This window comes from Nerophis lumbriciformis, linkage group LG01 (assembly GCF_033978685.3).
Source record: "Nerophis lumbriciformis linkage group LG01, RoL_Nlum_v2.1, whole genome shotgun sequence".
Classification (NCBI taxonomy): Eukaryota; Metazoa; Chordata; class Actinopteri; order Syngnathiformes; family Syngnathidae; genus Nerophis; species Nerophis lumbriciformis.
Window position 1 is genome coordinate 75,622,991 of NC_084548.2, and position 25,237 is coordinate 75,648,227.

Below are 25,237 nucleotides of genomic sequence, written 5' to 3' on the forward strand. Positions count from 1 at the left end.
CTTGTGGTTGTTCCATCTGGTTTTGAATTCACCCTCGGTTAATCCTACATATTTGTCGGATGTGTTAATGTCCTTGCGTATTACCTTAGATTGGTAGACAACTGATGTTTGTAAGCATCCCCCGTTGAGGGGGCAATCAGGTTTCTTTCGACAGTTACATGCTTTGTTGGTTTTGGAGTCGTTCTGACTGGGGGTCGACGGCTCATTTGCAATTGTTTTGTTGTGGTTTGAGATGATTTGTCGTATATTGTTCATGCAGCTGTAGCTCAATTTGATGTTGTTCTTGTTGAATACTTTTCTTAGGTTGTTGTCTTTGGGAAAGTGTTTGTCAATCAGGTTGAGGAATTTGTGTCCAATGTTCGTTGAGACGTTTTTGCTGTATGGGGGGTTGTACCAGATGATGCCGTTTCGTTTTCTGTTCTTTTTTGGCTGGTTTCCTGGCGTGGGTTCATAGGTGAGGGTGAAATTGTATCCGCTTTCATCAAGGGCTTTTTGGTACGGGGGGGTTGCTTGGTCAAATTCAGCTTTGCTAGATGACAGCATCGATAGCCTTTTATTGATTCCGGGAGGTATTCTTTTCGTGGTGGTGGGTGGGTGGTTGCTGTCATGGTGCACGTATTGGAGTGTTGTGTTGGGTTTCGTGAATGGTTGGTAGCTGTTATTTCTCAGGTTGAAAGTGACGTCAAGGAAGTTGACGGTTTGCTTGTTGGCTTCAATCGTGATCCGTAGGCCGTTCTCTTTGAAAATTTGGCATATGCGCTTCTTGGTATTCTCGCTGCTCCTTGGCGAGGCGCGACACACTGCCAGTCCGTCATCACGGTAAATACCAAGGTTCAGATTGAGGCTAGCGAGCTGGGAGAGGAGGAAACTCCCAACGAGTTCACACGTTTCTGCTCCGTCAAAACTTCCCATAGTGACGTCAAATGTTGCATTGTTCTTTTTTTGCCATGGTGTACTGTTGTGGATGAGAATGGAGTTTTTTGCGTGGATGATGATGTTTCTTTCGTTGCCTGTGATTGAGTCGTAGTCTGAGGCGAAGTCTAGTGCTTGAGTCAGTAGGTCTTGCGTGATGGAAGGGTAAAATTATTCGATATCAAAGGAGATAAAGTTGTGCTGTTGTTTGTCTTGGATGTTGTTGAACCATTTGATTACTGCTGCTGTATTTCTCCATTGGTTGAGTGGTGTTTTGTCCTTGATTTTTGTGTTGACTCTGTCCAGGATTATTTTGCTGATTTTTCCTATTTCAGATTTAGTTGGGTTTATTAGTCGGCATGTTGGGTTATTTGCGAAGTTGGGTTTGTGGTCCTTCAATGTGATGAAGGCTTCCTTGTTGGCTGTGGCGTCCACCCTGTCCTCAATGTCCAGTTCAGCCGCGATCCTTTTATTTTCCAGGTGGATGTTCTGTAAGGTGTTGGGTTGCGCTTTTTTGTATGATTTGGTGATGCTTCTGTCCAGTAAGGTGTGGTGTTCTGGTATGTCCATTCTGTAGAAGTTTGTGGTTTTATCGGCAGCTATGATGAGGTTGTTTACTTTCTTGATGCGCTCCTTGTCATTTTTCAGCTTGGTGAGGAGTGGGTTGCGGATTGGCTTGAATTTGACTGATTGTATCATTTTGAGCATGTCGTTCTCAAAATCCTTTAGTTCCTCAACTGTGGGTGGGTTCTTGGTAGATTTGAATCCGTAAGTTTCCTTTTGCATTCCTTTTGTTTCAGGGTGGAGGAAAAAATGTGCTTTCCACCGCATCCTTCTTAGGAAGTGTTCCGTCTTTTCTATGAGCCTTAGCTTGTAGTCATTCTGCGCGGGTATGGGAATGTTCTTCGTGGAGTAGTCGATGTTGAATTTTTCCATTTCTGATCGTCGTACAGTGCTCAACAAATGTCAATTTGGAGCGGAGTATATGTCTTAATAAGGTTATCCAAAAAATAGTGCTCGATACCGTAGTAGAGCGCAATATATGTATGTGTGGGGAAAAAAAAATCACAAGACTATTTCATCTCTACAGGCCTGTTTCATGAGGGGGGTACCCTCAATCGTCAGGAGATTTTAATGGGAGCATTCACATACCATGGTTTATATAGGGCACAGAGTGGGTGGGTACAGGCTGGCCTAGGGGCGTGGTGATTGGCTCATGTGTTACCTAGGAGGTGTTTCCGTCTATGGCGGCATGTTGTTACAATTTCGCTGCGCTTGTTGAGGGATGACAGGTCTGGACGGTAAATAATAAACAGTTTCTCTTTCAAGCATAGGTTGCATCTTTTATTACCACTATTGTAAGGTGTGCTGGATGCAAGAATTTGCCATGTTATTGAATATTCAACATTATTGTCTTTGAGGTCCCAAATGTGTTTGCTGAGTTCTGTGGTATTTCGCAGGTTTTTGTTCCTGAAAGAAGCCTTGTGGTTGTTCCATCTGGTTTTGAATTCACCCTCGCTCTACTACGGTATCGAGCACTATTTTTTGGATAACCTTATTAAGACATATACATATATATATATATATATATCCTGAAAATATGCAAACAAAACTGTGTTTAGATAATTGATACTTCAAACATGCATAAATAAATATTAAGGAATATAACATAACTTGGCTTCTGAGAGCTTCAAAATGTAATGAATAAAATGCTAAAGTTGTTGATAAACAAGCAATTATTTTAATAATTAAATATGGTCATTTTAAATGAATTATTATGATAATTTAATATCAATTATTTCAAATATGTTTATTTTAATGTATAATTCTATGGCTGGATGTAATAAGGAGTCAGAAAAAATACAAATAAATATACAATTAATTTTGATGTTTTTTGCAAAATATAGTAAAAATGTATTTAGTTATTTTTTTTTAAATTAATAAATATATTTATTTTTAGGTAAGATAAACATAATAATACAATTTATCTCTCGTCTGGATGATTTAGTTTTTGTCACCCTGTTGTCCTCCCGTCGTGAAAAAAGCATGTCCTCACTCAGGTCCTCATGGAGCTGGAGGGGGCGTGGCCTCCAGCTCCGGCTGAAAATCAGGAGATTTTCGGGAGAATATTTGTCCCGGGAGGTTTTCGGGAGAGGCGCTGAATTTCGGGAGTCTCCCGGAAAATCCGGGAGGGTTGGCAAGTATGCATTAGAGTCAACATTGCAACTTTCTCCTGGCTACAATTCGCCTCTTTGTTCTTTTATTCCACTTTTTTATATTTCTTTAATAGTATTTTGCCTGGGGCCAATAAAAAAATAGCAATTCTGGGGCCACAGTTTGGACAGCCCTGATCTCCACCAGGGACTTTATGTCATGTCACTTATTAGTCAGAGTGGAGCATCGCACCTTTCAGAGCGTCTCTGACGTGTGCTCGTGTTTCTTTAAGAAGTGAACAAGTGACAGCGGTTTAGTCATGTGGCTGGCGACTCAAGGCCCGCTGGTTTGATTTCCCTGCCCACGCACCCCCGCGGTCTCTCCTCCTAAGAAAGCGCTGAAGTCAAACACAATCTGTTCCACGCTGCCGGCGCAGGAAACAATGTTTCCCTGAGGAATTAATCAGTTCCAGGGTCAAACTCTGGCCATCATTGGAGCTTTATTAAGTGCACAGGCAGTGTTTTAAGTGTCACACAAGTGTAAAAAGAAGTGAAGCAGGGTTAATAGTGCTGAGACTGAGACTCTTTGACCCGTTCCAGAATGTTCCGACTGTGTGTCATCCTTGTTGTGCTTGGCGAGGGAGTGTGTCGTCCTTACATCATCGTCACTAAATGTCCACTGGGATGGACATCTGGAGCTCGTTATTGTCTCCGCCATCATGATGTAATCAGTGTGTATTGTCATGTGTGTGTTGCAGCTCTTCCACGTGGCGTACGTCCTCATCAAGTTCGCCAACTCCCCGCGTCCGGACCTGTGGGTTCTAGAACGCTCCCTGGACTTTGGACAGACCTACAAGCCGTGGCAGTACTTCGCATGTGAGTACTCTCTGGGTCCAGAACCAGAACATTCCTGCCAATCATCCCTGAGGACGGGGGTGGGGGTGGGGGGCCCCGGGGGGTTTCTGATGCGATGACATCATCACGCGACCATCGGATTGGCCGGGAGCAGAAGTGATTGAAGTTGAGCTTCTCATTCTTAGTGCTAACCACTAGAGGGCGCTTAACCTACTTTAGTGTGGTGGAGATGCTAATTCATTAGCCTGCTGGGACATGTGAAGTTGTCAGGTTGTGTAAAAGGTAAATAAAAAGAGAATACAACAAATCCTTTTCAACTTATATTCAATCGAATAGACTGCAAAGACAAGATATTTCATGTTCACACTGAAGTTAGAATTGAATGGCAGCAACACATTGCAAAAAAGGCATTTTTTTTACCAGTGTGTTACATGGCCTTTCCTTTTAACAAGACTCAGTAAAGGTTTGGGAACTGAGGAGACACATTTTTGACGTGGAATTCTTTCCCATTCTTGCTTGATGTACAGCTTAAGTTGTTCAACAGTCTCCCTTCTCATATTTTAGCCTTCACACATTTTCAATGGCATCGTCTTGCTGAAATAAGCAGGGGCGTCCATGGTAAGGTTGCTGGGATGGCAACATATGTTGCTCCAAAAGCTGTATGTACCTTTCAGCATTAATGGTGTTAGTTACCCATGTCTTGGGCACTAATACACCCCCATACCATCACACATGCTGCCTTTTACATTTTCACCCTAGAACAGTCCGGATGGTTCTTTTCCTCTTTGTTCCGGAGGACACGAGGTCCACAGTTTGAAATGTGGACTCGTCAGACCACAGAGCACTTTTCCACTTTGCATCAGTCCATCTTACATGAGCTCAGGCCCAGTGAAGCCGGCGGCGTTTCTGGGTGTTGTTGATAAATGGCTTTGGCTTTGCATAGTAGAGTTTTAACTTGCACTTAGATGTAGCGACCAACTGTAGTTACTGACAGTGGTTTTCTGAAGTGTTCCTGAGCCCATGTGGTGATATCCTTTACACACTGATGTGGCTTTGTGGCTGAGGGATCCAAGGTGTGTAATATCATGGCTTACGTGCAGTGATTTCTCCACATTCTCTGAACCTTTTGATGATATCACGGAGCGTAGATGGTGAAATCCCTAAATTCCTTACTTGAGAAATGTTGTTCTTAAACAATTTGCTCAGGCATTTGTTGACAAAGTGGTGACCTTTGATACTTTGGCTCAATTGTATTGCTTGTTATGTTTGTAAACTTCTATATGTTAGCGATATTAGAGCCTTGCATACAGGCCGATACAGAACCAATATCAGCAGGAATCATACAGTACATACTTTTATTATTAGGTAGTGTGGAATAGTAGAACATGTTGATGTGAAATGGTATGGCATGAAAACCACAAACATTTTTATTATTAACCATCTTGATTGGACCTTAATTACCGTATTCAAGCCACACCCACCAAATTTTAAAAGAAACAACGTTTTTTTTACCTGCGATGAGGTGGCGACTTGTCCAGGGCGTACCCCGCCTTCCGCCCGAATGCAGCTGGGATAGGCTCCAGCGTTCACACTCATCTACTTTGTAACTTGTGACTAAAACTAGAACAGGGGTCGGCAACCCGCGGCTCTTTTAGCGCCGCCCTAGTGGCTCTCTGGAGCTTTTTTAAAAAATGTATGAAAAATGGAAAAAGAAAAAAAAAAAAATCAATGTTTTGTTTTAATATGGTTTCTGTAGGAGGACAAACATGACACAAACCTCTCTAATTGTGTCATGTCTGTGTAATCATGTTTTGTTTTAAGTCATGTTTTGTTTAGTTATTGGACTCTTTAGTTTCTGTCTTTTCACTCCCTTGTCTTGTTTCCATGATTACCCCATTAGTTTCACCTGTTCCACGTTTGGACTCATTGTGCACTCTTGTTTGTCACCATAGCAACCATTAGTTTTCACCTGTCACGTCACGCACCTGTTTTCGTTAATCATGTCCATAGTATTTAAGTTCATTCTTTTCAGTTTGTCGTTCTGACGACATCACCACATTTATGCTCTGTCCATGCCTGGCACTTCTTCCCATGTCCATTCTTCATGCAACTATTTTTGTCCAAGCCAAGTAAGTTTTTGTTCCATGTTTATAGTCTTTTTGTTTTTCATAGTTTGTTCTCCGCCACTGTGCGTGCTTTTCATTTGTACTTTTTTGCTATAGTCTTTTGGTTTCATAGTTTATTCTCCGCCACTGTGCGCGCTTTCATTTATTCCTTTTTTTGATAATAAATAAATGAATCATGTACCTTCATTCTCGTCTCGCCCGAGCCAACTTTCCTTTGCATCCCGGAAAAGCACACACCCCAGACCAAGTCTTGACAAATTGTTACAAAGCACACTGTTTATATTAAACATGCTTCACTGATTCGAGTATTTGGCAAGCGCCGTTTTGTCCTACTAATTTTGGCGGTCTTTGAACTCACCGTAGGCGTAGTTTGGTTTACATGTATAACTTTCTCCGACTTTCTAGGACGTGTTTTATGCCACTTCTTTTTCTGTCTCATTTTGTCCACAAAACTTTTAAGGTTGTGCATGAAAGGTGAGTTTTGTTGATGTTATTGACTTGCGTGGAGTGCTAATCAGACATATTTGGTCACTGCAAGCTAATCGATGCTAACATGCTATTTAGGCTAGCTATATGTCATACTTGCCAACCCTCCCGGATTTTCCGGGAAACTCCCGAAATTCAGGCGGACCTGAGTGACGTGTTGACAACACACAACGACAGTGTCTACCGTAAAGCAGTTGGTCTGCCGTAAACAGCAATGTTGTGACACTTTTAAACAGGACAATACTGCCACCTACTGTACATGCATATGTGACCCACCCATAATGTGTCACATTTTTGTGTTGATTTATTTATTTTATTTTGTGGTTTGAATTCGTTTTTGGAGCTGTCATTACACATTTATCAGTATTCACATTGGTCAGTAGGGGGCAGTAGGGCGTTTCTTCCCAATTGAATGCTATCACCTGCAGACCGGAAGTGTCTTGTCATTCTGATGAGCGCGACCAGTCTGTGAACAATTGAAACGTCCTGTGTGCTTTTTCCTCCTGTATAACAGGTTAGTTTTGGTGAATCAACTCACTGAATAATATCCATGTGATCTTTATAAGTTTAAGTACACATTCTGATGGTGGAGCCTAACTCTAAAGTGTTTGTGAGTTGTAGTTTGTATTTGTGAATGAATCCAGTGCACAGCTGCAGTAATCAATGCAAAAAGGCGACGTGAGTGCGCAATGTTTATATAGGAACTTCTGATCCTAATTCAGACTCCCCAAATTAGAGCTCCCGTTTTCTTATTGATTTTATAATGTATATTTGTATAATGTGTGTGTTCTGAAATAGTGACCGAGAATAGAACAAGGATGGACAATTCAACCCTTAACTCAACAATGAGTAGATGAGTGTTATGTGTGTATATGTGTAAATAAATGAACACTGAAATTCAAGTATTTCTTTTATTTATATATATATATATATATATACATATATCTTAATAAGGTTATCCAAAAAATAGTGCTCGATACCGTAGTAGAGCGCAATATATGTATGTGTGGGGAAAAAATCACAAGACTATTTCATCTCTACAGGCCTGTTTCATGAGGGGGGGTTCCCTCAATCATCAGGAGATTTTAATGGGAGCATTCACATACCATGGTTTATATAGGGCACAGAGTGGGTGGGTACAGGCTGGCGTAGGGGCGTGGTGATTGGCTCATGTGTTACCTAGGAGGTGTTTCCGTCTGTGGCGGCATGCTGTTACAATTTCGCTGCGCTTGTTGAGGGATGACAGGTCTGGACGGTAAATAATAAACAGTTTCTCTTTCAAGCATAGGTTGCATCTTTTATTACCACTATTGTAAGGTGTGCTGGATGCAAGAATTTGCCATGTTATTGAATATTCAACATTATTGTCTTTGAGGTCCCAAATGTGTTTGCTGAGTTCTGTGGTATTTCGCAGGTTTTTGTTCCTGAAAGAAGCCTTGTGATTGTTCCATCTGGTTTTGAATTCTCCCTCGGTTAATCCTACATATGTGTCGGATGTGTTAATGTCCTTGCGTATTACCTTAGATTGGTAGACAACTGATGTTTGTAAGCACCCCCCGTTGAGAGGGCAATCAGGTTTCTTTCGACAGTTACATCCCTTGTTGGTTTTGGAGTCGCTCTGTCCGGGGGTCGACGGCTCATTTGCAATTGTTTTGTTGTGGTTTGAGATGATTTGTCGTATATTGTTCATGCAGCTGTAGCTCAATTTAATGTTGTTCTTGTTGAATACTTTTCTTAGGGTGTTGTCTTTGGGAAAGTGTTTGTCAATCAGATTGAGGAATTTGTGTCCAATGTTCGTTGAGACGTTTTTGCTGTATGGGGGGTTGTACCAGATGATGTCGTTTCGTTTTCTGTTCTTTTTTGGCTGGTTTCCTGGCGTGGGTTCATAGGTGTGTATATATATATATATATATATATATATATATATATATATATATATATATATATATATATATATATATATATATATATGTATATATAATAAAATATATATATTGCTAGAATTCACTGAAAGTCAAATATTTCTTATATATATATATATATATATATATATATATATATATATATATATATATATATCTTAACCACGCCCCCAACCACGCCACCGCCCCACCCCCGACCACGCCCCCACCCCCCACCTCCCGAAATCGGAGGTCTCAAGGTTGGCAAGTATGGTTTACATGTATAACTTTCTCCGACTTTCTAGGACGTGTTTTATGCCACTTCTTTTTCTGTCTCATTTTGTCCACAAAACGTTTAAGGTTGTGCATGAATCCACAAAGGTGAGTTTTGTTGATGTTATTGACTTGTGTGGAGTGTTAATCAGACATATTTGGTCACTGCAAGCTAATTGATGCTAACATGCTATTTAGGCTAGCTGTATGTACATATTGCATCATAATGCCTCATTTGTAGCTATATTTGAGCTCATTTAGTTTCCTTTAAGTCCTCTTAATTCAATTTATATCTCATGACACACTATCTGTATGTAATATGGCTTTTACATTTTTGCGGCTCCAGACAGATTTGTTTTTGTATTTTTGGTCCAATATGGATGGCTCTTTCAAACATTTTGGCTTGCCGACCCCTGAACTAGAAGAAAAGAGCGACCTTGTGTGTTTATTGGAGGGCATTTAGAGGTTAACTGTTAGCATTTGATATTTGACATGCAGATATCATTCTATACTCCTTTTTGGCTGATATCAACATCCCATCAGGACATCGTTAACAACAAATGTGTGGTTTTCTTTACAATATGGTGAGATCCAATGAACACAGCCGTGTGTTACAAGCTCCTTATTTCCACTCTTATTGTGACTCACACAACAAGCCTAAACGTCCACAGCTGCACACACACACACACACACACACACACACACATGTATGTTGTCATGAGGTGTTTAAAGTTGCAGCTGTTAGTCGTGCCATTACCAGGACCCTAACCCTCTAGTTATGATGGTGAGACATGTCATAAAAATACCAGCAGACTTTACAAACATGATGATTAGTCAATATAAACCTTTTCTTCTCCTTTCTTTCTTTGTGTGTGTGTGTGTGTGTGTGTGTGTGTGTGTGTGTGTGTGTGTGTGTGTGTGTGTGTGTGTGTGTGTGTGTGTGTGTGTGTGTGTGTGTGTGTGTGTGTGTCTAGCCTCCAAGCGAGACTGCATCGAGCGTTTCGGACAAAGAACCATCGAGAGGATCAGCAATGATGACGACGTCGTTTGCACCTCCGAATATTCCCGTATCGTTCCTCTGGAAAATGGAGAGGTGACTTTTTGTTCTGATGACACCTTCAATTAACAGGGGTGCCCATTACGTGGAGGGTGTGTCAGTGGATGGCGGAGGGTGTGTCAGTGAATGGCGGAGGGTGTGTCAGTGGATGGCGGAGGGTGTGTCAGTGGATGGCGGAGGGTGTGTCAGTGGATGGTGGAGGGTGTGTCAGTGGATGACGGAGGGTGTGTCAGTGGATGGCGGAGGGTGTGTCAGTGGATGGCGGAGGGTGTGTCAGTGGATGGCGGAGGGTGTGTCAGTGGATGGTGGGTCAGTGGATGGAGGAGGGTGTGTCAGTTGTTGCAACTATAGCTCTTGTCTCAAAGTAGGTGTACTGTCACCACCTGTCACACCACACCCTGACTTAGTTGGACTTTTTTGCTGTTTTCCTGTGTGTAGTGTTTTAGTCCTATTTTGGTGGCTTTTTCTCTTTTTTTGGTATTTTCCTGCAGCAGTTTCATGTCTTCCTTTGAGCGATATTTCCCGCATCTACTTTTTTTTAGCAATCAAGAATATTTCACTTGTTTTTATCCTTCTTTGTGGGGACATTGTTGATTGTCATGTCATGTTCGGATGTACTTTGTCTTTGCTCCACAGTAAGTCTTTGCTGTCGTCCAGCATTCTGTTTTTGTTTACTTTGTAGCCAGTTCAGTTTTAGTCTGGTTCTGCATAGACTTTCCTAAGCTTCAATGCCTTTTCTTTGGGGCACTCACCTTTTGTTTATTTTTGGTTTAAGCATTAAAGTGTGGGCACCCCTGCCTTAAGAAGAAAGTTGTCTTCCTTCCTCACTGATCTCCCCCCCCAGGTGGTGGTGTCGCTGGTGAACGGGCGTCCGGGCGCCATGAACTTCTCCTACTCCCCGGTGCTGCGTGACTTCACCAAGGCCACCCACATCCGCCTGCGCTTCCTGCGCACCAACACGCTGCTGGGTCACCTGATGGGTAAAGCCCTGCGAGACCCCACCGTCACTCGCCGGGTGAGTCAGTCGCCGCCCTTTTTTTTTTTTACTCCTCCACTCTCCGGTTGTGACGCCCGTGTTGTGTGCAGTACTACTACAGCATCAAGGACATCAGCATCGGAGGACGCTGCGTCTGCAACGGACACGCCGAGGCCTGCAGCGCTCAGGACCACAGCGACCCCTACAGGTGAGACAGGAAGTACACTAACTCACCTCATGGCAAGCAGGGGCGTCCAAAGTGCATCCCTGCGGTCTCTCCTTTTTTTTAATGGCCCTCAGCATCCATTTTCTTCCGCTTTTCCCTTTCGGGGTGCTGGAGCCTATCCCAGCTGCATTCAGGCGGATTGGTAAGAATGGCTGCCCGGATCTGAACCCGAGCGGTGTTTTGTTATTGGACTTTTGTGCCCGTCACAGATTGTCGATAACAAACACCATGTTGAAGCATAAGGGTGTCCATATGTGCACTTGGCACCAGGACACCCTAGGCCGCAGTTCTATGATCGACTTTGTAGTTGTGTCATCGGATTTGCGGCCTCATGTTTTGGACACTCGGGTGAAGAGAGGGGCGGAGCTTTCTACCGATCACCACCTGGTGGTGAGTTGGCTGCGATGGTGGGGGAGGATGCCGGACAGACCTGGCAGGCCCAAACGCATTGTGAGGGTTTGCTGGGAACGTCTGGCAGAGTCTCCTGTCAGAGAGAGTTTCAATTCCCACCTCCGGAAGAACTTTGAACATGTCACGAGGGAGGTGCTGGACATTGAGTCCGAATGGACCATGTTCCGCGCCTCTATTGTCGAGGCGGCTGATTGGAGCTGTGGCCGCAAGGTAGTTGGTGCTTGTCGTGGCGGTAATCCTAGAACCCGTTGGTGGACACCGGCGGTGAGGGATGCCGTCAAGCTGAAGAAGGAGTCCTATCGCGTTCTTTTGGCTCATAGGACTCCTGAGGCAGCGGACAGGTACCGACAGGCCAAGCAGTGTGCGGCTTCAGCGGTCGCAGAGGCAAAAACTCGGACATGGGAGGAGTTCGGGGAAGCCATGGAAAACGACTTCCGGACGGCTTCGAAGCAATTCTGGACCACCATCCGCCGCCTTAGGAGGGGAAAGCAGTGCACTATCAACACCGTGTATGGTGAGGATGGTGTTCTGCTGACCTCGACTGCGGATGTTGTGGATCGGTGGAGGGAATACTTCGAAGACCTCCTCAATCCCACCAACACGTCTTCCTATGAGGAAGCAGTGCCTGGGGAGTCTGTGGTGGGCTCTTCTATTTCTGGGGCTGAGGTTGCCGAGGTAGTTAAAAAGCTCCTCGGTGGCAAGGCCCCAGGGGTAGATGAGATCCGCCCGGAGTTCCTTAAGGCTCTGGATGCTGTGGGGCTGTCTTGGTTGACAAGACTCTGCAGCATCGCGTGGACATCGGGGGCGGTACCTCTGGATTGGCAGACCGGGGTGGTGGTTCCTCTCTTTAAGAAGGGGAACCGGAGGGTGTGTTCTAACTATGGTGGGATCACACTCCTCAGCCTTCCCGGTAAGGTCTATTCAGGTGTACTGGAGAGGAGGCTACGCCGGATAGTCGAACCTCGGATTCAGGAGGAACAATGTGGTTTTGGTCCTGGTCGTGGAACTGTGGACAAGCTCTATACTCTGGGCAGGGTCCTTGAGGGTGCATGGGAGTTTGCCCAACCAGTCTACATGTGTTTTGTGGACTTGGAGAAGGCATTGGACCGTGTCCCTCGGGAAGTCCTGTGGGGAGTGCTCAGAGAGTATGGGGCATCGGACTGTCTGATTGTGGCGGTCCGCTCCCTGTATGATCAGTGCCAGAGCTTGGTCCGCATTGCCGGCAGTAAGTCGGACACGTTTCCAGTGAGGGTTGGACTCCGCCAAGGCTGCCCTTTGTCACCCATTCTGTTCTGAACTTTTATGGACAGAATTTCTAGGCGCAGTCAAGGCGTTGAGGGGATCTGGTTTGGTGGCTGCAGGATTAGGTCTCTGCTTTTTGCAGATGATGTGGTCCTGATGGCTTCATCTGGCCAGGATCTTCAGCTCTCACTGGATCGGTTCGCAGCCGAGTGTGAAGCGACTGGGATGAGAATCAGCACCTCCAAGTCCGAGTCCATGGTTCTCGCCCGGAAAAGGGTGGAGTGCCATCTCCGGGTTGGGGAGGAGATCTTGCCCCAAGTGGAGGAGTTCAAGTACTTATAGTACACACTTCATCTGTAAACATATGTGGTGGACTTAGTTTGTGCCATTATTTGACATTTCTCAATGAGTGCACTTGTGTTACACACTTAACCTGTGCTTTTACCTCTGCATAAATGTCAAAGGCCAGAAGGCAGCAAGTTGCCTCATTCCACATGTCCTTGGGAATGTTCCAGTCATCACGTATGACACTCATTGCCTATAAAAGAAAACTAATATGGTATCTGAGCGTCTTATGACTTACTGGTTTTTTAGCATCTTTAACGTACAAAATGTGACCTAAAGTATCTACAATGTGTTTAATGTCCCCCCCCCCCCCCCCCCACACACACACACACACACATTTAATGCCACTCATCCTCACTTTGTGTCCCATGAGAGACGAGACAGCGTTTTGCCCTCACTGTGGACTTGAAGGCGTTGGGTTGAGCATTTTGCCCTCACTGTGGACTTGAAGGCGTTGTGTTGAGTGTTTTTCCCTCACTGTGGACTTGAAGGCGTTGTGTTGATGTTGTCGCACTTGCAATCCCCTCCTGAGCATCTCAGGAAAAAAACAAAAAATCGGAGCCAAATTCACAACTTCCTGCTTTTCTTCTGCTTCCTGTCACGTGACTTGAACCTTTTTAGTCTTCATTGGTTCCTAACGTACCTGACGAGCTTGGAGGAAGAGGTCAAAGATGGTGTATATTTCTGTTGAGGGAAATGTTGTATTGATGAGATTGTGCACACCTCACATTGGCAAGAAGAGGTGGTGTGTTGGGGATCAAACACAGATCTGGACCCGCACACCAGCTTGTGAAGGCGTTTGAACGCTGGATTGTGAATATCTCTGGCCTAGCATGTTAGCGTAGCATGGTGGCCTGCAGGTCAATATTGTTGACTGTTGGCTCTGCAACATTTTACTTTCACTTTTCTGCTTCACCTTCAGTTCACCACCACATCTGTGTTACTCATTAGCATCATTAATGTGTGTGTGCGTGTGCGCGTGTGTGTGTGTGTGTGTGATGAACACTTTTAAAACAATAAGTAAGGAATGAACTACAAATCGGGTTTAACTTCCTCTGAGTGAGGCACTGACTTCATCACAGTCACATTTACAAACATATGAACCCTAAAGAGTATCTTATTCACCATTTGATTGGCAGCAGTTAACAGGTTATGTTTAAAAGCTCAAGGCTTGGAATTGGGGGTTAAATCACCAAAAATGATTCCCGGGCGCGGCGCCGCTGCTGCCCACTGCTCCCCTCACCTCCCAGGGGGTGAACCAGGGGATGGGTCAAATGCAGAGGACAAATTTCATTACACCTAGTGTGTGTGTGACAATCATTGCTACTTTAACTTAACTTTAACTTTACACATACAAACTGTAGCACACAAAAAAGCACATTTAATAAAAAAAAACGTTATTATGGTCTTACCTTTACTTAGAAATGAAGTCCACAACTAAAGCCCTCACTTCAACTTTCCACGTGCAAGATTGAATCTATTTAAAAAAAGTGTAACCGAGGGTTTATAAATGTGGCCTATACTGTATGAAACTACAAAATAACAAACACGGAGGCTCCAGTTTACACCAGGACCACTTTATTTACCTTCTTTCAAGAACCTCCGCAACGTGACATCACTTCCGCTCTTAGCGCCTTCAAAATAAGAGCTCAAGGCATATACTGTATAACAGCGCATAACAGGAACTTAACATCACAAAGAGGAAAGCCCATGAAAATAGGTTACAAAAGTTATTTAATAAGAAGCCAAAAAATGCAAAAACCATAATGTTCATGTTGGAGGAGTTGTGAATTAGGTACACCTGCAGTCTGCAGGTGTATCTAATGTTGTGTCCCTGCAGTCATTCACAACTCCTCCAACACCAACATTATTGTTTTTGCACTTTTTGGCTTCTTATGAAATCATTTTTAAAAATAGATTCAATCTTGCACGTGGAAAGTTTAAGTGTGGGCTTTAGTTGATATAACAATTCTACGGCGGGAGTGCAGGAGGCGAGCCTCAGCCAGTGCGTCTTTTGCAGCCGTTTTATGATCGCTCAGCACAAGAAATACTTTACACACATACAGTTGTTGACAAAATACACTGTACATTATATACCTCAGCTAACTAAACTATGGAAATGTATAATATAATTCATATAGCAATACGGTCTCACTGCACAGCAGGCCAGCAGTTAGCCGAGTCATTGCGCAATCCATGTTGAGGCACTGAGTGACGTGCCTCAACTGGCTGCTGTTCACCGCACCGTCTCTTCTCAGTATTTGAATGGCAAATGTGAAAATTCAGCGATTTTGAATAAAAATAATCTAAAACTGGTGAAGTTAAATGGAAAATAACTTTATAGTATAATCACTGGATACATATAACAATTTCATTTTTTTTTTTTCTTTTTACTTTTTTTTTCTTTCCATGATGGCAGGTGAGGCACCGCCTCACCTGCCTCCTAGTGACTGCACGTCACTAATGCACGTCACTAATGCACGTCACTAATGCTCCCATTAAAATCTCCTGATGATTGAGGGTACCCCCCCTCATGAAACAGGCCTGTAGAGATGAAATAGTCTTGTGATTTTTTTCCCACACATACATATATATATATATATATATATATATACATACATACATACATACATACATACATGCATATATATATATATATATATATATATATATATATATATATGTATGTATGTATGTGTGGGGAAAAAAATCACAAGACTATTTCATCTCTACAGGCCTGTTTCATGAGGGGGGGTACCCTCAATCATCAGGAGATTTTAATGGGAGCATTCACATACCATGGTTTATATAGGGCACAGAGTGGGTGGGTACAGGCTGGCGTAGGGGCGTGGTGATTGGCTCATGTGTTACCTAGGAGGTGTTTCCGTCTGGTGGCGGCATGCTGTTACAATTTCGCTGCGCTTGTTGAGGGATGACAGGTCTGGACGGTAAATAATAAACAGTTTCTCTTTCAAGCATAGGTTGCATCTTTTATTACCACTATTGTAAGGTGTGCTGGATGCAAGAATTTGCCATGTTATTGAATATTCAACATTATTGTCTTTGAGGTCCCAAATGTGTTTGCTGAGTTCTGTGGTATTCCGCAGGTTTTGGTTCCTGAAAGAAGCCTTGTGATTGTTCCATCTGGTTTTGAATTCTCCCTCGGTTAATCCTACATATGTGTCGGATGTGTTAATGTCCTTGCGTGTTACCTTAGATTGGTAGACAACTGATGTTTGTAAGCACCCCCCGTTGAGAGGGCAATCAGGTTTCTTTCGACAGTTACAGCCTTTGTTGGTTTTGGAGTCGCTCTGTCCGGGGGCCGACGGCTCATTTGCAATTGTTTTGATGTGGTTTGAGATGATTTGTCGTATATTGTTCATGCAGCTGTAGCTCAATTTAATGTTGTTCTTGTTGAATACTTTTCTTAGGGTGTTGTCTTTGGGAAAGTGTTTGTCAATCAGATTGAGGAATTTGTGTCCAATGTTAGTTGAGACGTTTTTGCTGTATGGGGGGTTGTACCAGATGATGTCGTTTCGTTTTCTGTTCTTTTTCGGTTGGTTTCCTGGCGTGGGTTCATAGGTGAGGGTGAAATTGTATCCGCTTTCATCAAGGGCTTTTTGGTACGGGGGGGTTGCTTGGTCAAATTCAGCTTTGCTAGATGACAGCATCGATAGCCTTTTATTAATTCCGGTAGGTATTCTTTTCGTGGTGGTGGGTGGGTGGTTGCTGTCATGGTGCACGTATTGGAGTGTTGTGTTGGGTTTCGTGAATGGTTGGTAGCTGTTATTTCTCAGGTTGAAAGTGACGTCAAGGAAGTTGACGGTTTGCTTGTTGGCTTCAATCGTGATCCGTAGGCCGTTCTCTTTGAAAATATATATATGTATGTATTTATAGTACGTTAAAGATGCTAAAATAAATCCAATGTGTGTCAATATATGCTAAGCTATCATTTTAGCTTTGTGTTAAGCTAATGAGTGTCATGTCTAATAATATATCTGGATGATAATGACTTCATTTCATTTTTCAAACCCATCAATAACAAAAAGTGTGTAGTGTGTGGCGTGTGTTCAAGTGACGACTGCTCCTACATGCTGAAGAATGTATTAAAACAATCATTTGTACACAGCAGCTTGCAGTCAGTAGGCGAGCGTGTCTGTTAAACATCTTCTTAAATAGCACACAGGATGTGCGGTTCAAAGGTCAAAGGCCTCCTCCACGACACCCAGTCACTAATGTGTAACATCCTAATGTGTGTGTGTGTGTGTGTGTGTGTGTGTGTGTGTGCAGGTTGCAGTGCGACTGTCAACACAACACCTGCGGCGTGTCATGTGACCAGTGCTGCCCCGGGTACCACCAGTTGCCGTGGAAACCCGCCACGACCGACAGCGCCCACGAGTGTGAACGTGAGTGCTGCCGCGGGGAGGTCAGAGGTCATCACTCAGACTTATTCTGGAGTGTTTATCACTTCCGACTCCTCCCTTTCACTTTATCAGCGCCGCAGGATAAGCAGCGCTCCTCCCTGTCTCCACAAACATGATACGTTTGCTCTGTCTTCCTCCTTTACACACACACACACACACACACACACACACACACACACACACACACGCAGTGGAACCTCAATTTACACACTTAATTGGTTCTTGAACAGGGTTTGTAAATAGAAAAGTTTGTATAGTGAAGCAAATTTCTCCAAAAGAAACAATATAAATATGAATAATCTGTTCCAGCCTCAACAAAAGTCTGTATTATAGTCAACTTTTTACACTCTGAACTCGGCCTGGGCCGATACACATTTTGCGCGATATTATTGCCATGTTTTTGAGAGCAAATGAACCACTGATGTAATGACAATGCATAATAATAATAGAATAGAATAGAATATATCTTTATTGTCATTGTACAACGAAATTGTAAGCAAAACTAAGTTAGTGCAAATTCATAACACATAAAAACATAAGAACATAGATAAATAGATAAAAATACATAAAATCAAATGCTACCAACGTGTCTTTCTTGTATATTTTAACATTTTAATTGAAATGTAAACTTTTACATATAAAATTAAATAAAACAAACAAATAATAAAAATTGAGTATACTGTTTCTGGAAGCAACATTTTTCCAGTTTAATAAAAATCACAACCAAAATTAAAAAAAAATTGGTTCCGTCTCTGTTACGGAAGAGGTGGGAGACCCTAAATATACACAACCAAAACAATAAACAAAATGGATAAATACAGTTATTGTGACCAAAATGATCACAGTTGTCATTATTATCTATTATTATATTATTATTGTCTATGTCACTTGTCTATGACACATAGGATATGACGTATGTTCTATGTCACATGGTCTACGTCACATGTCCTATGTCACATGTCCTTAATTGGTCTAGTCTTGGACTTTTTTACGCTCAAAAAGTTAAAAAAAAACTCTGTGTTTCAACAAAGTGTTTGAAATGACATCAAATTCCAGACTAATTCAGAAACCACTGTTGATAGCAATGTAAATAGAAATAATAATATTAGATTTTATTTGTAAAAGCACTTTACATTGAACAAAAAATAAAAAATAAAAAAACAACAACGCTAGAACCACAAATAGCTGCCCCCAACAAGTAAAATAAATAGTAAAAAAATATTTAAAAAAAGGCTGTTTTAAAAAGAAGGGTTTTTAAGCCTTTTTTAAAAGCATCCACAGTCTGTGGTACCCTCAGGTGGTCAGGGAGAGTGTGCAGTAGAATCAGTTGTGTTTGTTTTTTATCTCCCAAGTCAACACATTTGACTAATTATTTCACATTTCGTCTTACATAAACCATATCTAGAGAGTGAATTCCAAACTCACGCTAAGCCTTACCTAAAAAAAACATTTAAAACATCTTTTTGTGCTGCTTTCTTCAAAACTATTACACATTTTTGACATTCTGTACCTAATAATAATAATAATAATAGATTTTATTTGTAAAAGCACTTTACATTGAGCAAGACAACCTCAAAGTGCTACAGTGCATTTGAAAAACAAAACAAAACAACAACGCTAAAACCACAAATCAATCAATCAATCAATGTTTATTTATATAGCCCTAAATCACAAGTGTCTCAAAGGGCTGCACAAGCCACAACGACATCCTCGGTATAGCCCACATAAGGGCAAGGAAAAACTCACCCCAGTGGGACGTCGATGTGAATGACTATGAGAAACCTTGGAGAGGACCGCATATGTGGGTAACCCCCCCCTCTAGGGAGACCGAATGCAATGGATGTCGAGTGGGTCTAACATAATATTGTGAGAGTCCAGTCCATAGTGGATCCAGCATAACAGTAAGAGTCCAGTCCACAGTGGGGTCAGCAGGAAACCATCCCGAGCGGAGACGGGTCAGCAGCGCAGAGATGTTCCCAACCAATATACAGGCGAGCGGTCCACCCCGGGTCCCGACCCCGGACAGCCAGCACCCCATCCATGGCCACCGGATCTGTGTGTCTTCCCCTCCACAAGGGATAGGGGGCAGCAGAGGAGAAAAGAAAAGAAACGGCAGATCAACTGGTCTAAAAAAAGGGGGGCTATTCAAAGGCTAGAGTATACAAATGAGTTTTAAGATGGGACTTAAATGTTTCTACTGAGGTAGCATCTCTAATTGTTACCGGGAGGGCATTCCATAGTACTGGAGCCCGAATAGAAAACGCTCTACAGCCCGCAGACTTTTTTTGGGCTCTGGGAATCACTAATAAGCCGGAGTTCTTTGAACGTAGATTTCTTGCCGGGACATATGGTACAATACAATCGGTAAGATAGGCTGGAGCTAGACCGTGTAGTATTTTATACGTAAGTAGTAAAACCTTAAAGTCGCATCTTAAGTGCACAGGAAGCCAGTGCAGGTGAGCCAGTATAGGCGTAATATGATCAAACTTTCTTGTTCTTGTCAAAAGTCTAGCAGCCGCATTTTGTACCAACTGTAATTTTTTAATGCTAGACATAGGGAGACCCGAAAATAATACGTTACAGTAATCGAGACGAGACGTAACGAACGCATGAATAATGATCTCAGCGTCGCTAGTGGACAAAATGGAACGAATTTTAGCGATATTACGGAGATGAAAGAAGGCCGTTTTAGTAACACTCTTAATGTGTGACTCAAAGGAGAGAGTTGGGTCGAAGATAATACCCAGATTCTTTACTGAGTCGCTTTGTGTAATTGTTTGGTTGTCAAATGTTAAGGTGGTATTATCAAATAAATGTCGGTGTTTAGCAGGACCGATAATCAGCATTTCCGTTTTCTTAGTGTTGAGTTGCAAGAAGTTAGCAGACATCCATTGTTTAATTTCATTAAGACACGCCTCCAGCTGACTACAATCCGGCGTGTTGGTCAGCTTTAGGGGCATGTAGAGTTGGCTGTCATCAGCATAACAATGAAAGCTAACACCGTATTTGCGTATGATGTCGCCTAGCGGCAGCATGTAAATACTAAAGAGTGCAGGGCCAAGAACCGAACCTTGGGGGACTCCGCACGTTACCTTAACATAGTCCGAGGTCACATTGTTATGGGAGACGCATTGCATCCTGTCAGTAAGATAGGAGTTAAACCACGACAAGGCTAAGTCTGACATGCCAATACGTGTTTTGATACGCTCTAATAAAATATTATGATCGACGGTATCGAAAGCAGCGCTAAGATCAAGAAGCAGCAACATAGATGACGCATCAGAATCCATCGTTAGCAGTAGATCATTAGTCATTTTTGCGAGGGCTGTCTCCGTAGAGTGATTTGCCCTGAAACCGGATTGAAAAGGTTCACAGAGATTGTTAGACACCAAGTGTTCATTTAGCTGCTGTGCGACAATTTTTTCGAGGATTTTCGAGATAAACGGAAGGTGGGACACCGGCCGGTAGTTTACCATGAGGTCAGGATCGAGGTTAGGTCTTTTGAGCAAAGGATGAATAACCGCTTTTTTGAATGCTAGTGGAACAGTGCCAGAGGAGAGTGATAAGTTTATAATATTTAGCACTGATGGACCTAATAATACAAAAAGCTCCTTAATAAGTTTCCCAGGAAATGGGTCAAGTAAACATGTTGTTTGTTTTGTCCCATTGACACATCTTAACAATTCCTCTAATGTTATTTCATCAAAGAGAGAGAAACTATTTTGGAGGGCGGTATCCTTCGTAGATACAGTCGTATCTGTGTTAATAGAACCCAGTTGTAGCTGCGATGCATTGTCTTTAATCTCCTTTCTAATGAGTTCAATTTTCTTATTAAAGAAATTCATAAAATCATCTGCTGAGTGGGTGGAGCTACTGGGAGGAGTCCCTTGTTGGGTTAGCGATGCTACTGTACTAAACAAAAATTTCGGATCATTTTTGTTGAGGTGGATGAGATTTGAGTAATATTTAGCTTTAGCTAGGGTAAGCATGTGTTTATAAGTTGTTAAACTATCACTCCATGCTTGATGGAAAACCTCAAGTTTAGTAGCGCGCCATTTGCGTTCCAGCTTTCTACATGATAATTTATGGGCTCTAGTTTCTTCTGTAAACCATGGGGTGCGCCTTTTAGGGGCTCTTTTAAGCTTTAGCGGTGCTATACTATCAATGGTGTCGCGCAGGGCGTCGTTAAAGTTGTTAGTGAGGTTATCAATAGAGCCGACATAGTTTGGGAATGGTGCCATTACCGAAGGCAGTAGGCCAGCAAGAGTCATCGTTGTGGCAGCATTAATGTTGCGGCTGCTATAGTAGTTATTATTATTAGTTTGTTGACAATGAGTCAGAACTTCGAATTTTATAAGGTAATGATCGGACATTACTTTAGTATACGGGAGTATCGTAACTTTGGAGGTGGTGACACCCCTGACCAGCACTAGATCTATCGTATTTCCGTTGCGATGCGTAGGTTCATTTATTATTTGTGTAAGACCACAGCTATCAATTATAGTCTGGAGCGCCATGCACTGAGGGTCCGATGGGGTATTCATATGGATATTAAAGTCCCCCATTATGATTATATTGTCGGCGTGCGTCACTAAATCAGCAACGAACTCTGAAAATTCACTGATGAAGTCCGAATTGGGTCCTGGGGGGCGGTAGATAACAGCCAGGTGGAGAGGCAGCGGTGTGACAAACCTCATAGTAAGCATCTCAAACGAGTTATATTTATTATTTAGGTTCGGGGTAAGATTAAAGTTTTTATTGTGGATGAGTGCAACTCCCCCACCCCTTTTAATGGGACGGGCAATATGCGCTCCCGCATAGCCAGGAGGAGACGCCTCACCCAGCGCAAAGAAATCGTCTGGTTTGAGCCAGGTCTCGGCGAGACCAATAACGTCAAGATTATTGTCTCTAATGACCTCATTAACTAATAACGTTTTGGAAGATAATGATCTTATGTTTAAGAAGCCCATATTATAGGTAGTGGGCTGTTTTGAGGAGTTTTTGTTGAAATTATCCGTAGTAGCAATATTAATAATGTTGTGTTTATTATGTGTAGTGCAATTTAAATAATTACGACCATATCTAGGAATTGATATGACGGGAATTTTCCGATTGTTTGCTTGATGTTGTGATAAACCGAACGCATCATAACTTGCCACCTCAGTAGAGTGCATGTCTACTTCTGACACAGAAAAAACATTTTTTGAGTTGTGTATTGTTCTAAAATAGTTGCTATGTGTGCAGGTATTATCCAGCCTGGCGCTGGCTAGTTCTATTTTAACTAACTTCTCACCCGGACTAGCGCTTCTTTGAGGATTAGCCTTTCGCTTTGTTGTTAGCCCCGCTCGGCATCCCCGCTTCTGCTTCCGCTCACACCGCTTACGTGTCTTCCGTTGACGGTCCACGCTGGCACTTAACTCCGCTGCTTTGGAGGCCGCTGGATGTAGCCAGCGAAGAATCCCCATGCTAGCGAGGAGGTCGAAAGTACCCGCATCTTTCAGCTGCCCCCAACAAGTAAAATAAATAGTAGAAAACTAAAAACTAGAACAGCCTAATAGCTAGAACTAGCACACGCATATCTAAAAAAAAAAAGGCTTTTTTAAAAAGAAGGGTTTTTAAGCCTTTTTTAAAAGCATCCACAGTCTGTGGTGCCCTCAGGTGGTCAGGGAGAGCGTGCAGTAGAATCAGTAGTGTTTGTTTTTCATCTCCCAAGTCAACACATTTGACTAATTATTTCACATTTCGTCTTACATAAACCATATCTAGAGAGTGAATTCCAAACTCACACTAAGCCTTACCTAAAAAAACATTTAAAACATCTTTTTGTGCTGCTTTTTTCAAAATTATTACACATTTTTTACATTCTCTGCTTAATAATAATAATAATAATAATAGATTTTATTTGTAAAAGCACTTTACATTGAGCAAAACAACCTCAAAGTGCTACAGTGCATTTGAAAAACAAAACAAAACAACGCTAAAACCACAAATAGCTGCCCCCAACAAGTAAAATAAATAGTAAAAAAATAAAAACTAGAACAGCCTAATAGCTAGAACTAGCACACATATATCTAAAAAAAAAAGAAGGCTTTTTTAAAAAGAAGGGTTTTTAAGCCTTTTTTAAAAGCATCCACAGTCTGTGGTGCCCTCAAGTGGTCAGGGAGAGCGTGCAGTAGAATCAGTTGTTTGTTTTTTATCTCCCAAGTCAACACATTTGACTAATTATTTCACATTTCGTCTTACATAAACCATATCTAGAGAGTGAATTCCAAACTCACGCTAAGCCTTACCTAAAAAAAAAACATATAAAACATCTTTTTGTGCTGCTTTTTTCAAAATTATTACACATTTTTTACATTCTCTGCTTAATAATAATAATAATAATAATATATTTTATTTGTAAAAGCACTTTACATTGAGCAAGACAACCTCAAAGTGCTACAAGTGCATTTGAAAAACAAAACAAAACAAAACAACAACGCTAAAACCACAAATAGCTGCCCCCAACAAGTAAAATAAATAGTAAAAAAAATAAAAACTAGAACAGCCTAATAGCTAGAACTAGCACACATATATCTAAAAAAAAAAAAAGGCTTTTTTAAAAAGAAGGGTTTTTAAGCCTTTTTTAAAAGCATCCACCGTCTGTGGTGCCCTCAGGTGGTCAGGGAGAGCGTGCAGTAGAATCAGTAGTTTGTTTTTCATCTCCCAAGTCAACACATTTGACTAATTATTTCACATTTTGTCTTACATAAACCATATCTAGAGAGTGAATTCCAAACTCACGCTAAGCCTTACCTAAAAAAACATTTAAAACATCTTTTTGTGCTGCTTTTTTCAAAATTATTACACATTTTTGACATTCTGTACCTAATAATAATAATAATAGATTTTATTTGTAAAAGCACTTTACATTGAGCAAAACAACCTCAAAGTGCTACAGTGCATTTGAAAAACAAAACAAAACAACAACGCTAAAACCACAAATAGCTGCCCCCAACAAGTAAAATAAATAGTAAAAAAATAAAAACTAGAACAGCCTAATAACTAGAACTAGCACACATATATCTAAAATTAAAAAAAAAGGCTTTTTTAAAAAGAAGGGTTTTTAAGCCTTTTTTAAAAGCATCCACAGTCTGTGGTGCACTCAGGTGGTCAGGGAGAGCGTGCAGTAGAATCAGTTGTTTGTTTTTTATCTCCCAAGTCAACACATTTGACTAATTATTTCACATTTTGTCTTACATAAACCATATCTAGAGAGTGAATTCCAAACTCACGCTAAGCCTTACCTAAAAAAACATTTAAAACATCTTTTTGTGCTGCTTTCTTCAAAACTATTACACATTTTTGACATTCTGTACCTAATGATGATAATAATAATTATAATAATAGATTTTATTTGTAAAAGCACTTTACATTGAGCAAGACAACCTCAAAGTGCTACAGTGCATTTGAAAAACAAAACAAAACAACAACGCTAAAACCACAAATAGCTGCCCCCAACAAGTAAAATAAATAGTAAAAAAATAAAAACTAGAACAGCCTAATAGCTAGAACTAGCACACATATATCTAAAAAAAAAAAAAAAAGGCTTTTTTAAAAAGAAGGGTTTTTAAGCCTTTTTTAAAAGCATCCACAGTCTGTGGTGCCCTCAGGTGGTCAGGGAGAGCGTGCAGTAGAATCAGTTGTTTGTTTTTTATCTCCCAAGTCAACACATTTGACTAATTATTTCACATTTCGTCTCACATAAACCATATCTAGAGAGTGAATTCCAAACTCACGCTAAGCCTTATCTAAAAAAAACATTTAAAACATCTTTTTGTGCTGCTTTTTTCAAAACTATCACACATTTT

At 41.8% G+C, this 25,237-nt stretch overlaps 1 protein-coding gene across 4 annotated transcripts in view; it reads left to right on the forward strand.

The window, feature by feature from the left end:
* Positions 1-25,237, forward strand: part of lama5 (laminin, alpha 5) — a 219,849-nt gene that overhangs the window by 60,419 nt on the left and 134,193 nt on the right. For all 4 annotated transcript variants that reach the window (XM_061925868.1, XM_061925885.1, XM_061925877.1 and 1 more), the window contains exons 3-7: positions 3,824-3,941; positions 9,681-9,799; positions 10,608-10,778; positions 10,850-10,947; positions 17,254-17,369. In XM_061925868.1, coding sequence (XP_061781852.1) covers positions 3,824-3,941; positions 9,681-9,799; positions 10,608-10,778; positions 10,850-10,947; positions 17,254-17,369 — 622 coding nt within the window. The remainder of the gene's footprint in view (positions 1-3,823; positions 3,942-9,680; positions 9,800-10,607; positions 10,779-10,849; positions 10,948-17,253; positions 17,370-25,237) is intronic.